Here is a 17,177-nt window from a genome sequence, read left to right on the forward strand (position 1 = left end):
CAGGCAGTGACCTAAATAATAATAATAACAATAATAATAATAATAATAATAATAATAATAATAATAATAATAATAATAATAATAATAATAATAATAATAACATCGAAAATACCTTAGGAATGAGAACCCAGGTTCGAAATTTCCCCAAGACACCTGATGAAGGCTGGAGAGTATATCAGCCAAAACGTTGTGTTAGCAACAAACAAGATGGCGACAAATATCCGTCAAATATAAATAATGTAAATAATGTACATTATTGAGTTCAATGGTCCTTCATTTTCAAGACCGTAGTTTGTGATTTCAAGGAAATTTGGTTGTTGCTTGTAGCTGATCGAATGATCAAGTAAATGTTCTTTTCTATTTCTGTAAGATGAATGTTCAATATGAAGCTAGAGGGTGTTACGTGGATTAGAAAAGATTCAGAGCATTTTGCATCTCATAAGTATATATGGTATTTGAGTTTTCTATATTTGTAAGCTAATATTTCAATTACTGTAGACAAATGTTTTTATGGCGATTGATTCGAGAGCGTGGTTTTATGTTTTGTTTATTTCCGCTCTCTGCTAAATAAAAAGTATATTGATTTATTTTATTGGATTCTGTGAACGTTGGTATGTGTGAGTTGGCTAACTTTATTGGGTGTAACGTATAGCAGACAGTGAAAATCTCTCGAGACATTAGGGGAGGCTTTTCTGTTGATTTAGAGTTCGATTTGATATTTATAATGATGACTTGAAACTGAAGAATGAATTGTATATACGTGCAATATGTGCATGACTTTAAAGATCTTAACCTATGACATGGGGGAACTGATGTTTGTGGAACTTTGAGCTGAGCTATGGAAATGGTATGTTTCTTGTACACAAACAGATGGTCCATCATTGCTGAGTATTGTTTTGTAATTATATGCGAAGTAAATTTGGTTAAATATACTTCCCTCTTTTATAAAATAAATGTAATTATTTGATAACTATGATATATGTTTGAATGTTTTGCTATAGACTATATCCAAGTACATAATAATTGAACGTTCTTTTAAATATATCACGTTACATTTTTACTCATGCCAAATGAATCTTCATTGAGTTATCAGTTCATCACATGGACGTGTATTGTTTATTCAGTTTTATATTTTTAACTTTATCTAAGGACAAAAGCTGTAAATGGTTTCCGTCTTTTCTCACATATTTACTCTTCGTAACGTCAGCTGATACGACTTTTCGCGTATCTTTAATCATCAGTAGAATTCAAATATTTCATAATTATACATCGTCTAACTAGATGTCAGCTTCATTTATTCTGGCATTGATATAAGTAATTTCTCCTAGAATAACTTTTTGCATCATTCACCTTCAATGATATCCAAATTATTTTTATTGGAAATTATATTTGTGTTCAGATTTCTTTGATTGCATTTCTATTACAATGGCGAATATCCTGATATAATTGAATCCTAATATTAAACAAACCTATTCATAGACGAAGGACATGTCTCAACATATATATTAAGTTTTCAGGCATGGTTAGAAAATTTCCTTATTTCTTCGCTTCAATCTCAAAGTTTCAAAATTATTCATATCCTAGAATTATCTAATTTCTCTTCTGTGCGAAGAGAAATAACAAACCTTGAAATTAAGTCTTATTCTTTGGATGATGAAAATGTGTGCAGCTTTATTTTAAAATGACATGTCTACTAATACTATCTTACTTTTGTCTTCATAGGAACATCTTCCCAGAATAATCATTATGTCCAATGTTGGATATGGCCTTAGCTTGGTTTCACTGGTAATAGCATGCTTTATAATGTTATATTTCAGGTAAAGTATATATCACAATGAAGTCGTTCATTATTTTTTTATGCAAAGCTATATTTAACAAGTATTTGTTCAATAAAGCATATTCAAAATATTGTAGCTGACCTAGTCGATATATTACCGAGATATTGGCGGAAAAGTAAACAGTTACCCCATAATCGAGATGCACTATCTATATATATATAACAAATTTTAACCTTGTTTGTTCAATTCTCCAAGGTACTAATATACACCATTAATAGGTAGCTGTAACTAAAGCAAATATTTGACGCGCTGAATACTTACAGGAAGTTAATGGCTTCGGTTGAATTGAATAAAATATTGCTCACTGATATTCTCGACAGAAGTATATATATTGTTTGGTTAATTGGCTGTGCGAATTTTATGCAACATGAACTCAGTTCAAAGTATTTTGTGTGATTTACTCCGATCCTTAGCATTTGTACCCTCTGTGCAGGAGAGCGTCTCACTTCAATGTTATCATATGCAGACATCCTAACTTGGAGGTCCCTCAGATTTGCGGACGATGATATCCCTTCAAGTGATGCCAAATGCAATTGGTGAATCCGCTGATGTGAACAGAGACCAAAAGCCGAGCAGCAGATTTTTCTACAAGTCGGATATGAACCGATGAGCACGCCTTACTCGGTGCTCGTAGAGCCATTCATGACACCAATGCGCGCCAGTTTCACAAGTATGATACCAGATTGTCCGCTATTCGCTTCAATCGGCAGCAAGTTTTACTATATCTGTAAGAGGAACGTTGCATTTCCGCAGGATGGCAGCAACTTGATCTTTGTATTTCTTCCTCTGTCTTCGAACAGATTGTTGACCTTCGGTCAGCTCCTCATTGAATACAATATGGGGAAGACGGAAAGGGTGCATCTTGATGAGATGGGCATTCCAGCGAAATTGACGTTTGTCAATTAGAGATTTGATGATGAAGGAGTTGCAGCGTTCGAAGATGGTTCGATATGGAACCCTGTCTTCTCTCGAAACGCCTGGGATGCATTGGAGGCACCTGATGTGAATGGATTCAAGAATTTGGTGAATGCTGTGATTGAAACCGGTGTATTTCCGACAACGTCGTTTTCAAATTAATGTTTAAAGAAACACCTCATAGATGCACAGCTGATCTTTCAGGTTTCTGCGCACCTGTCTTAATATTTGCTTGCTGATAGTATTAAGGATACTAGATCGTTCAGTGAGAAGCAACGTAAATTATACCATTTCTGATATTTCTGATCAGCTCCTGGCTTTAAAATGTTACAGCTTTAAAATATTGTCATCAGCGCAGATATGGTTATCTGGTGATATTTATCTTACCTTACATTTATAATTAACATGTCATGAATCAGGGATTCAACACATCTTCAGCCTAATTCATCCACTTTGCCTGCTAACTATTCTACTTCTAAAAGATCATTATATATTAGGAAAAAAAGATTTAGTTTGGCTGATTCTCTTACAGAAAGTAACGACATAAATTATTCGTAATATTTATACGTGCAGTTTCATGCAAATTCTCAACATGGTAGTAGGATCCACTGAATGACATTAGCTAATATTTAGTAATGTTTACGTTAATCATTTCAATCTCAAATCACACAATTTTGACAATTTATTTCAAATATAAACTGATATTTTTAGGTCTGCAAGTTTGAAAACAAAACAATAATTATTAAAATTGAAAATCTAATACAAATGAAAACATAATGTAATAATTTTCAGAAATAAGCTATTCACATTTGATAATTTTATAAAGATTTAAATAAATAAAACATCTGAAATGTTCTTCTACCTCCAGAAAACTACGATGCCGAAGAAACACGATCCACGTCAACTTGTTTCTATCATTCATACTTCGAGCTCTACTGGCTCTAACCAAAGACAGCATGTTAAAGGAAGGTCTTGCGTTTGCGGCAGATTTACATATAACTGAAGACGGCAAAGTTGAATTTGTTGACGATAAATCGGTAAGATATTTTCGTTTATAAATTTATACGGCTGACCATCGTTATACGGTGGTAGACTAACTGTTATAGTAACACATACTTCAATAGGTGTTCTTTCGTGTAATTTGATAAGAATATAACATTCTCGTATTAATGTTTGGATTAAATATCGATTTGAAATTTCGGCACATGGCCAGAAATTTCGGAAGATGAGGTAAGTCGATTACATCGACCCCAGTGCTAAAATGATACTTATTTTATCATACTCGAGAGGATCGACCCGGCGAATTTTGCTAAGCGTTTTACCCGGCGTACCAACGATTCTTGCAGCTCACTGCCTTCTTTCAATTAAATATTGCTTGTAAAATCAGAATGAAAAATACATCAAAGGAGTACCACATGTTAGCATTCTTACTATTCCATTATAAACTTTCCAAACTTCGTAAGCAGTTTACTGATTTTATACAGTGACACCATCGTAAATTGATTTATAAAGGAAGCTTGTATATACACTTGTAATTTCATTCTTGAATAGATTTGATTTGATGGGATAAAATTATGACTAAAGCAATTCGAAAGTTATAAGTTTTGAAGATCGTACATTTTTACTATCCGAGAAAAATAAATAAAACGATCAGACAAAGGTATTAGTATTCTAACATTTCTAAACATAAAAAACGAATCTTGGTGTAAGTACGATACAACTGTTTTCATAAATTTGTAACTATTACATAAAAGCTGAAAGTTTTAGTTTCTTCAAATGTCAAAATATAGTAGGAGCTTGGATATTTCTTATTAAATCTTTTCTCATGCTATTATTAGCCTGCAAGCTGACAGGATCGTTACCGCGTCTTACAAAATGCTCAGTAGCATTTCTTCTGGCTCTTTATGTTCAAATTCCATCAAGGTCGACTTTGCAAATAAGTTACAAATAAGTTACAGTTGAGTACTGGAGTCGACGAAATGAACTAACCCCCTTCCTCAAAGTTTTATCCTTTGTGCCTTACTAGAAGCCACGAGTAAAAATTCTTCACCAGCCTGATTTCAATACTATATACTATCTAGTGCAAATATACTTTGCTTGGAATGGCTTTACCTTTCTTCTAATGGCTTTCTTCTTACCTTTTTCCTAATGGTTAATTAAGTAATATTTCAATCGGTTGGAATAATAAAACCCAGTTAACAAAGTAGCTTATGAAACATTTAGCACGAAAAGTAAAATTAACACAGATAAATATTCTGCTCAAATGTCGGTTGTGCAGAATAAATCTAGATTTTTCACGAAATTTCTTTGTAAGTAATTACTGGATCAAATAAGGACTTAATTCCAAGAAAGCTAGTGGTAGTCTGCGACGGTAAAAATCAATTAGTACAGTCCACAAATTTGCTTGAATCTTGTCGTTTAACAGGATGCGAACTTAATGAAACTCGTGAATATTAAGACAGCTGAGATGCAATCACATATCTGATGCATTGGTTTCCAATATTTTAAAACCGTTTCAATCGTTCTTTTTATTCTCTTTGCACTGGGCACAACGGTTCAACAGTGTTTGAGATGTTCTGTATATAGGTTACAGTGATTAACCTATAAGATAACTTCAGAAAAATAGTTGAGTAAAAAATCAATTTGAAGTTAAATTTCATTTTTAATTGAAAGTCCCAAACAAGGAGAAACTCCACTTACTGTAATGGACTACAAAGGAGTAATTAAGAGGAAAGAAATGAATTTACTTTAAACTTGAATGAGTTCTGGTCGTAGAAAAGGGGAAAACAATGAGATGAAGAGAGTCCCAAAGTCTAGCATTTTGAGGGAAAAAAAACCTACGACCGTAGAAAGACTTCCTTATTCATGGAAGCAAAACAGTATTTTGGATAAAGACAACGTGAGTTTTGAGACCCGCGAGATGGCACAAAGTGTTCTGGAACAAAGTGAGAAAGTTCATGAGAGCACTTTCTGTAGCAATAACAATAGAAAAGACCGAGACAGGAGACGTCACGTCCATGTGACAAGGTTTTCAGAGTTGAAAAAAGGGACCAATCATATTAGAGATTCGCTTCTGAAAATGGTCAAGGAGAGCCAAGCGACAAGATGTTGCACCTGCCCGAGTATGTCAGCAGTATTCCATACCAGGTTCAATTGAGGGATCATAACGATACAAAGTGGCCTAGAATATGAGGTAGTCTTTTGATCTGTACAATGACCCCCACCTCGCAAGAAGCAGACCTTTTAATTGATTGTACGGAGGAACTTCAAGAATGATCAGGCGAGAAATTAAAACCAAGCAATTTCAAGGACATTTTGTCTAAGAATCTGACTGTCTCACTATATGATACCTCAGACCTATAACTCATGAAAACGGAAGTAAGATAGAGATCCTGCTTCCTACTGAAAGACATTGGTTTGTTCTCGCCAGAATTTAATGTTACTAACCACTTCTCGCCCTATTTTCTAACGGCCTGCACTTAGTTATTAATAGATATTTAATTACAATTTCACCTATAACATAAGCTGCTAACTGAAGTTATTCTCTAACTAGAATTTTATTAGCAAAGCATACACATTCGTATTAATTTAAATTAGTCCATCAATATTTCATCGTATTTCCTCAGTCTTTTGACAGTTGATTACTCTATAATGTTCGAATCAAATAATTGGCAATTATTCTGTAGCGATTTCCAAATGACACAGAAGATCAGTTTTAATTACCGTCTGAGCATTTCTTATTTCAAATTGGAAAGGCAGCAAAGCAAACATAAATCAAGTCATTAATTGTTTATCTATTATGTAGTGTGAGGTTTTATATATGCAGGGGTTGGACGAAATAATGGAAACACCTATCATCATAGCATCATAATTTTGAGAAATCAAAAAAACCATCAAAAGTTTGTTTATTTTTATGTGTTTTTTTTTTAGTTATTATTAGTGTTGCTTAATATGTTTTGCTAAAATTGCTGTTTCTTTTCAGCTATAATCAGCAAAAGGTAATTACAATTCATTAAAATGACAGATCTATCAAACTTTCAAAGCGGTCAGATTGTTGGTGCTCGTATGTCAGGCGCTGGTGTAACGAAAACAGCCGAAATATTTGGTGTATCATAAGTATTATCTCGAAAGTAATGGCAGCCTTTACGAAAGAGGGAAAAATCTCCTCGTCGAAGCAAAACTCCAGAAGAAAACCAAAGCTTTCAAAGCTTTGGACTCTTACGCGAATTGTTAGAAAGGATTACAAAAGTACAGCTCCCAAAATTATTGCACAGCTTAATGACCACCTCGAGAACCCAGTTTCCACAAAAACTGTTTGGCGGGAGCTGCACAAAGCCGGATTTCACGGGAGGGCTGCAATCTGAAAACCACTACTTTCAGAAACAAATGCTGCAAAGCATTTAGAGTGGAATAAAAACCTACAGTATTGGTTCCTAGAGCAGTGGAAGAATGTTATTTTATTGGACGAGTAATCCTTTACCTTATTTCCGACCACCGGCTGAGTATATGTGGTGGACAGCCAAAAGAAGCATTCCACCCAGACTGCCTTCTTCCAACTGCTAAACATGGAGGGTGATCTGTGTGATGATCTGTGATGATCTGGGGTGAGGGCTATATCTTGGAAATCCACCGGCCTAATGGTTTCCCTTCTTGGCAGAAATAATAGCCAAGACTATTTAAACATTTTATCTGATCAGATTCATCCTATGGTTGCGGAACTATTTCTTTCAGTTGCAGAATAATCTTTCAGGATGATAATGCACCAATTCACACAGCTAAAATTGTTATTGAATGGCACGAGGAACATTCTAGTGAAGTTGAACATCTTATCTGGCCACCACAGTCCCCAGATCTCAATATTATTGAACATTTATGGTGCATTTTAGAAAATCAAGTAAGGAGCAGATATTTTCTGGAGACTGTTTTAGCTGAAGAATGGACAAAAATTCCTTTGAAAACAATTCAAACTTTGTGCGAGTTCACACTTTGTAGAATTCAAGCTGTAATTACTGCCAAAGGCGGTCCTACCCCATATTAAAATAATTAGTTTGAAATTTTAAGGTGTTTCCATTATTTTGTCCAACTCTTGTATATTCGGGCTATTGAGAACAATCATACATAAACTACACAGCTGATCTTACATTCAAATATTGAACAAAATATCTGCAGAGAATCCAACATTTTTTTAAATTTCATTAACTAAACAAAATTTAATTTCAGTTAAATTCATAGACAAATGAAAATTACAGAAAATTAGGGACATAAATTGTTAAAACAAATTATGTCTTCTTTTTTAAATGTAATAATAGATGTCAATATCTTATATTAATAAAATACAGTACGATCATGATAAAATATAATTAAAATGTTAGTAAGGAACAGTGAGAATTCAGTTAATCAGTACTGATTGGAAATCGTATGTTTTCTTCTATTAACACATTTTGTAAATTTTCCTTTAAGCACTGGGAATGCAAGCTGTTTTTTACTATCTTTAACTATACAATGCTTACCAACTATATATGGGTATTCATTGAAGGAATGTATCTTCATATTTTGATCTACATCTCTGTATTTGCTGAAAATCCCAAGACGAAATGGTATATCATATCTGGATGGGGTAAGTATAAATATTTCATTTTCATGGTATTAACTATACATTTCTTTTGATGTGGCACTCACAAAATGCTAAACTCAATGTTTTATACATACATACATACATACATACATACATACATACATACATACATACATGCATGCATGCATACATACATACATACATACATACATGCATGCATGCATACATACATACATACATACATACATACATACATACATACATACATACATGCATATGTAAACAGTCGAGTTCCAGGCAAATAAATTTGTTAGATTACGTGGTTACAAAGGAAAGTTTAAGGGCGCTGAAGTAAATGAAATCCGATATTGAGTCTCAGATTAAATCATGTGAAACTTTCTGTTTCATTCCGCTGAGTTCGATACACCAAAAACCAGTCATATATGTAAAAAATGTAATATACTCGTAGAAAGTAAAATATACCTGTTAGAAGCCACTATTCATAAGCGTGACAGGCAGACTTATACCAAGGAGGATTTGATCATCGAACGTAAAGAAACAGTTTTCATTCAGATGATATTCCAATATTAGACATAGTTATAATGTGGCGAACTGGCAGAAACGCTAGCACGCCGGGCGACATGCTTAGCGGCAGTTTGTCTATTTTTACGTTCTGAGTTCAAATTCCGCTGAGGTCGACTTTGCGTTTTATCCTTTCAGGCTCGATAAATTAAGTACCAGTTGTGTACTGGGGTTAATCTAATTGACTGGCCCCCTCCCATAAATTTTCGGATCTTGTGCCTAGAGTAGAAAAGAATATTAGACATAATTGCAATTATAATTATTCTGTACCTATCTAGTACTTCAAAATATCAAATTATAAGAAAATGTAAAACACTTTACTTAGACACTTAATGATACGACTGACCTATGAGTGTTACTTATAGATAGATGTAAAGGAAAATTATCTACCAGTTTGATTTGGCTCCGTGCGACTTCAAGAGTCGCACAGAACTGAATCAAACTGTTTTAAATGATAACTATAAATCCTATGTTGGGTGCCCTTTGCTTTCGTTTGCCCACTCACTCGTAGTAATGGGTCACTGATGAAGATTGATTAAATCTGAAATCAACGTTGATATGACTCCATCTCGCTTGTCAATGGGAGTGAACCTATCTCCCTTGTCAGCCATTAGAAAAGTGTTCTCACGTGGCTGAGAGTTGTTTTGAGTCTTATTTCTAGCAATGCTGGTGCTTACTAGCATCCTCCGTCACTTTAGTGACAACTGTACTTGTTGCTTAACCGTTCTGACTTGCGAATAGCCACCCTAATAATTTATATATACGGATTAGAGAGAGTGAGATTACATGGGAAATAAATGCATGAGTATCTAATATCAAAATTTTATTTTGTACTTAAGATATTAGCAGAGATTATATTCAGACGAAACTGCATAATCCCTAAAAGTTCCCTATTTGAAATATATAATAACTAGTGCAATATTGCGGTTCTTCATTTACTGCAGCTGCATTATTATATTCATATACAGTTCAAAATGTAAGTTTTTATCATTCAGGCGTTTCTTTACCGAGTCCACAAATCATTACATGCAATGCCTTTATTTCTGTAGTCGGTACTCGTTCAGCACCGCTTCCTTTCATATATTCCTACAATCAATGAATACCCCTACCTAACAAGCTCACCAATAAACTGTGCTTTTATTCTAAGTCAACCCCAGTATTAGCAACGATTTATAAATTTTAACTGAGGATTTTCATGCCGTCGATATTCTACGTAAATCCCTGTTGGGGTGGAGTTGACAGAAAGTGAATTTTCCAGAAAGCTACAAATCTGATGTACAAAATTTATTGACTTTTTAAAAAATATTGTGACTGCAAAATCCCGTATAGCACAGTCATTTTCTGCAGTGTTACACAGATAAACATGCAAGATAACTATAAATAATAAAGGATGCATTGCAGAGCCTGCAATTGTTGTCGGCTTAGAAGTTATAGTTGATATTTTTGTTCTTTTATCAAAAGGAATAATACCAACTTCGTAATGTTTTCTTTCCTCCCATCCTCAACAAAATTACGCCTGTAACAATTCACATGGAAGCAAATGTACGTTTGTTTGTAGTAGTTGCTAAATGGGAAATCTTGTGCAGTGATTTCAGCCCACTAATTGACAGGTCCAGAAATTGTCTCTTCAATTCCGTTCCCAGTCGGCTTAGAGCTGGTCCCTACCTTCATTAATCTCGACGTTTTCTGCCTATGAGTATCAACCTTTACGTATGACAACATAGAGTAATGTATATCAATCCCAGTAAGTGCAATCTCTCTAAATTAGTCAACCATCACCCAATTTTCGCTATGGAATTTAATGACTCTCGATTTCATTCCATTCTTAGTGATCACCAGTACAATTTCGTCCTGTATTTGACGTGATTGGTCTCATCCTCTATTATAAAGAACCAAAGATATCTCCTCAATATCAGCAAAGAGTTTGACATTTTATAACACAGGAACGCGTAAATGATGTTGTTGACATTTGAGTTCAATTTTTAAAAATATCTTTGAGAGAGTATTTCTGTCAGTCTTATGCAATGCGTAGATTGTTGACAGTGCTCCTTCCAACCAACATTTTAAGAACAAGTCCTTCTTCATTGAACGATTTTCAGAAACCCTCCCGGCTCTCTAGAATTCCTTCCTTGTTTGTGTCTTCTCTCAGTTGTCTCATATTATTGAAGCAATCAGAGAATTAAACAACCTAAGAAATGTATTGAACTCGTAAAGTCGCGATAATTATTAATGGTCATCGCCAGCTATAGTCAATACGGGAAGAGAAGAAGTCGATAAGTGTAAGGTTATTGTAATGCAAGAAATAATCTGAAGTTTAGAGTGGAATCCATTAATAGTGCACTCACGACAGTGTAATAGGCCATATTTAAATGCTTTTGAATTACAATGCAGTCGTATTACTTACCTGACAGAAAGAGAGAGCAACTAATCAAAAATCTCTTAGCTAGCATTGTATAGTAGAATATCTTCATTTCTTTGATATTCGATATACACCTTTATTAACTTCTCTCGTTATGTTGAAAAGAACACGGAAAATGAAAATTATGGAAGAAAGGATTGCTTGCTATTTAAAATCGGAGGCAGATAATCTGTTAAATGACAATAAACTATATTCGTTAAAAATTTCATCTTTAGCCAGCCGCTGAAAGCATTAACTAGCGATATCACTGAATAACATTCATTGCTAGAAATAAATAGTATTTATTCTTAGTACGTCTCGGCAGATTCGGACGCAAAATATGCTAGTCGCTGTTGTGTACGTCATAGAATAATCCTCACTTTTATGATGACACATTCGGTTTCATTGGCGTAAAAGTGTCTGAGATGCCGGTGTTTCGATATACTGTGTCTTGTCACCCAGAAATGCCCGGCCCTTTTGAGCCCAAACAATTTAGTGGTTTTGTTAATACATTCAGCGAACAAACTGTTTACCAAACGGTGCGTATATCTGTCAACCAGTGCCCCAGAATTCCTTGCGCCAATGAGTTGAGTGTGTTATAAACACGTTTTTGTCGTAAAACGGTGAAGCTGTTCTCCTATGGTGTATACAACAGCGACTAAGATATTTTCTGCGTTCGAATCTGCCGGAATGGATTAAGAATAAATATGTAAATCGTCGTTTCAGATCTCGCTGTAAACGACTCAAATAACGACTTTTTATAGAGATACTATAGTATTTAGATCACTTATCATTATAAATATGCAATTTCATGATTTCTAATTACAACTGCACTTATATGCAGCTAAACTCCAGTCTGGAAATATATCAAACTTGGATATATTTCATATCACGAAGTACTGAAGATAAGGAAAAGACTTTTTTTTTTTAACATTATTAAAACATTTATTTAGAACATCAAGAAATTCGTCCTAAATAATTAGGCCAAGGCAACAATCAAAAGAGAGATGTTGACAAACATTAGATATTGACCTTGATATCAAGGAAGTATGTCATGAAGATACTTATAAACACTTAAAGTGGGAAAATAATTTGTACATATAATTTGTACAAGAAAGAAGTTTTCTAAAGAATTAAATCATAATTATATAGAAGGTACAGGTCTTTAATAAAATTAAAGTAGCTATTGCCTTCCGAATAAATCATCACTTAAAGAACATGTGCTATTTAGGACAAATGAAACATAACACTCTTTTCCGTTTTCAATGAGGTTGATATATAAGTGGAGAGAGAAAGCGGAAGAATATTCGTGGAAAAATCTAAGAAAAATAGAACGGCAATCCCCAAAATATTGGTTATAAATTTTTGCACAAAACCAGCAGTTTCAGGGAGGGGTAAGTTGATTATGTCGATCCCAGTGCCCAGCTGGTACTTATATAATCGACCCCGAAAAGATGAAAAGTGGAATTCAACTCAGAACATAACGGTGGACGAAATAACGCCAAGTATTTCGCCCGGCGTGGTAACGATTCTACCAGTTCACCGCCTTCAGTTCCCAAAATATGAAAAGATAATTTCTTGGTAAATAAATAATAATATGTCAATTGGTTTGTATTATTCATTTAGCCAATTTTCTGAACTGCATTCAAAATTAAGTTGAGGAAAACATGATTGCTTGATAATCTCATGGTCTATCCAACCTTGTTACTGTGTGATTCAATATTTTAAAGAAGCTGCATGAAATTATATTGCGCTAAATTCTCGGTGAGTCAGTATGAATTACTTGAAATAAAATCTATGTGCAAACAATTAAATTCCTGTCCGCAGTTCTTTACTTTCCATTTCACTCTTATTTTCTATCTATAGAAACAATGTATATTGTTACATGTCTGCATGTCTACTTAAACATCTGACATTTCCTGTAAAAATCAAATGCTGCCACATTCAGTTCCATACAAATGTATCCGTTTTTTCTTTCACAGAGTAAACAACTTTTTGTGATTGTAAGATTATAAAAGATATACATTAGAATCAAGCAAATCGAGAGCTGAAACTAGCTTCAGTTTCATTTATCTGTCAAACTATTTTCAGAGGTTTCTCGTAAAATGCAGATAATTTTTAGTTTTGGTCATTTGTTTTGTTTATTTACTTATATGCTTTTGTTTTTGTGGGGATAATTTTTTTGTATGCAGAAAATAGATAGAGCTAATTGCATCCTAAATAAAACAAAAACAACTTTTAACCATATTTTGATGTTTGGCAAAGTCAAAGTTTCTGTGAAATAATTTCTGTCTAAATTCTCATGACATCATTATAGAATATTTCTCGTTTTCCAATGAATTTGGGATGGAAATATATTTATGTTTATAAAACATGTTTGCAAGAAACAAATAGATATACATGCATTCCAAGACGAACATGTGTGTGTGTGTGTGCGTGTATGTGTGTGTGTGTGTGTGTGTGTGTGTGTGTGTGTGTGTGTGTGTGTGTGTGTGTGTGTGTGTGTGTGTGTGTGTGTGTGTGTGTGTGTGTGTGTGTGTGTGTTAGTATAGAGATCATGTGGAAAGGATGGAGAGGAAGAAAAAAGAGGAAGGAGATGAACAAGAAGAGCAAGAAGAAGGAGGAGGAGCTAATGATATTAATAAATGAGGAAAGGACAATATATAGCAAATCAATTTATCTGGACTAAAGGTTCACAGGATGGTCAGTCAGTACAACATTGTCACTGGTACAAAATTTCGTTTGATGGGTGAAAAATTAATTCAGTTTGCCACAAGCGACAACTTTAAGCAAAGAAGTCAGATTAAATTGATAACTTCTTCTTCTTCTTTTTCTTCTTCTTCTTCTTCTTCTTCTTCTTCTTCTTCTTCTTCTTCTTCTTCTTCTTCTTCTTCTTTTTCTTCTTCTTCTTTTTCTTCCTCTTCTTCTTCTTCTTCTTTCACACATGATCTCTATACTAATTATTCATATCCTAACCACACTTTTATATACTTCCGTTTCCTCCCTATATAAGCAACAAAACAATGTCTGAAAGACGCAAAATGAGGGCGCACTTTTGATGCAAGTCTGAGGAAGTGCCACTCTAATGTTTAAAACCGCAAATATTACGTAAATTTCCACTTCGATTTTTGTGTAAACTGGCGTTGCGTGCAGAGTGGTACAGAAACAAATGTAACGAATCAGTAATGATGTGTTAAAGGACTTCTTCGACTTCTATTTATATGGCTTATATGTGTGTATATAGATATATATATATACATATATATATGTATGTATGTATGTATGTATGTATGTATGTATGTATATATATATGTATATATATATATATATATGTATGTATGTATTATATATATATATATATATATATATATATATATATATATATATATATATATATATATATATAAAATCATGGGATATTGATTTATATGGTGAATTAAATTGCATTGCATACGTTATAAGCTATATGTTATATGTGGTGCAATATGTAATTACTATCCCATGAAAACTCCTGCCTAGTTAGTCTGACTTCATCATGTTTTTGGTGATTAAGCTAGTTGTTCTTTTTATGATGTTCTACCCTATCGTGTATATTTGTAATGGCTTTTATGTAAGTAAGTCTCCTAATTATATACCCAGTAGAAACTCTAAAATCATTTATATAATAGCACCTGTAACATTGCACCTTCTAAAATCTCTTCGGTCGGAATACTTCCAACTGCCCGCACTACTCCCATACCTACTACCTCTTCTTTTAGGGCAACCGTTATCTCTTTCCTACCTCAAATTTTAATACCCTGTCTATTTTAATGTATATATTTCTTATCATTTTCTATAAATTTTTATTATTTTGTTTTCTTACTTTGATATCCTTACCTATTAACCTCTTAGCCATTAAAATTGCTACTGTTCTTAAATAGAGATTTTTCAGCTACTAGGTATATGCGAGATGGTTACACTATATCCATATAAGCGTATAAATATTTGTATATGTGTATATATTCATATATGTGCATAAATTATTAACCTCTTATCCCTTATAAATTGTTATCTTTCTTGTTCGTAAATAGATATTAGCCAAAAAGTTCGTTCGGGTTTTAAGCGAAAATAAGTTTTAATGCAAAGCGATTTATTCAATCAATGATACATTATTCCCTGCTCAAAGAATTTCCTTTCAGTAAATTGCGTAAAACATTTCCTGGTGAATTTTTACTTCCTCTTCAGAGTTGAAGGGCTGTCCATTCAATTAATTTTGAAAACACGGAAACAGGTAGAAATTTGAAGCCACGAGGTTAGACGAATATGGAGGGTGCAATAAAACTACCCAGCAAATCCCAGTAACTTCTGCCGCGTCTGCGAAGAAGTGTGCGGTCTGGCATTATCGTGATAAGATATAATGCTCTTACGATTAGCAAATGCTGGAGTCCTTCTGGTGGGTCGCTGCGTTTAATTTGTCCGGTTGCTCGCAGTACACATCCGATCTGATGCTCCTAACCATGTGGAGAAGCTCACAACACCCTACCAATCACACCAAATTGAAAGCATAACCTTCTTTTGGTCACTTCGTATTTGGAGTTTGTTTGTGGTGGTTCACCGTGCTTGCTTTCCCCATGATCGTCTGCACTTCACATTGTTGGGATCATTTTCTTCACATCTCTGCTAAGCATCCCAGATAGGGATCTCTTGGGCGAGGTTAGCATCATTCGATTTATGTGAGACACAAACATCAAACTTGCTGACGTAATTACGTTGATGTAGATGATCTTCACTACTCGATTTGGATATTTGGTGAATATGTGCGATCATCCTGCTCGCATAACGGTAATTGGTGTCCCTGTTAATCTGTTGGTTGGTCAGAGCAAGGTGCATCTTGAATCGAAACATTTCCTGATTGAAAAACAACCTCTAGCACACATGTTCATAAGAATATCCTCTCTATATACAGCATATATATATATACCCTTGCAGGTTTCCATCGTTTTCTTGCTATTTTTTTTTAAACCATGAGGTATCGATAGTTTTTTGGTCCCCTATTTTCACGGTGATCCCAAGAACACAGAATACAACCTGTCTCGTCACACGTTCGCGTCAAACTACGATGAAGTTTCAAGTATCTAACGAATGCGCATGCTCAAGTGACAGCTTAAGTTAGCTACTTAGTGTTTTTGAAGCTTAATGTTGGCAAAAACCGAACGGACATTTTGACCAACCCAATATTAAATTACTTTATACATATTTGTCAACGCATCTGTATAATTACTGAATTCATTTAGTAATTATACACACAGCAGCACCCGACATATGTGAGTGTCTATATATATGTGTGTGTGTGTGTGTGTGTGTGTGTGTGTGTGTGTGTGTGTGTGTACTGGAAATCAGAGATGACAGGCAAACATGCGAATATGTTCCATATGGGAGACTATCCACTTATCACAGATAATCTAACTGAATGTTTTCTAATATACACACAAGATCTTGAGTTTACTTAAATATCTACTTGTCCATGGAACGCTTCTGTTAATGTATGTTACGAAGATTTGTATTGTTGTGCAGATTGGGGCAAACCATTTTACATCTGTCCGATGTAGTTTTACGATAATCATTCAAAAACAGGCGGCGAGCTGGCAGAATCGTTAGCGCGCTGGACGAAATGCTTAGCGGTATTTCGCCCGTCGCTACGTTCTGAGTTCAAATTCTGCCGAGGTCGAGTTTGCCTTTCATCTTTTCGGGGTCGTTAAAATAAGTACCAGTTGAAAATTGAAGTCGATGTAATCGACTCATCCCCACCTTCCCCAAGCTTCTCTTGTTGCAAAAAATTTGAAATAATTATTCATCTCGCACCTTCTGTTCTGTATATTTGTGTCAGCAT

The 17,177-nt window shown here is 34.3% G+C and overlaps 1 protein-coding gene across 1 annotated transcript in view; it reads left to right on the plus strand.

Annotated features, from left to right (window-relative positions):
• Positions 1-17,177, plus strand: part of LOC106884341 (glucagon-like peptide 1 receptor) — a 224,519-nt gene that overhangs the window by 160,694 nt on the left and 46,648 nt on the right. The window contains exons 5-7 of the mRNA XM_052970164.1: positions 1,723-1,817; positions 3,622-3,790; positions 8,214-8,370. Coding sequence (XP_052826124.1) covers positions 1,723-1,817; positions 3,622-3,790; positions 8,214-8,370 — 421 coding nt within the window. The remainder of the gene's footprint in view (positions 1-1,722; positions 1,818-3,621; positions 3,791-8,213; positions 8,371-17,177) is intronic.

This window comes from Octopus bimaculoides, chromosome 8 (genome assembly GCF_001194135.2).
Source record: "Octopus bimaculoides isolate UCB-OBI-ISO-001 chromosome 8, ASM119413v2, whole genome shotgun sequence".
Classification (NCBI taxonomy): Eukaryota; Metazoa; Mollusca; class Cephalopoda; order Octopoda; family Octopodidae; genus Octopus; species Octopus bimaculoides.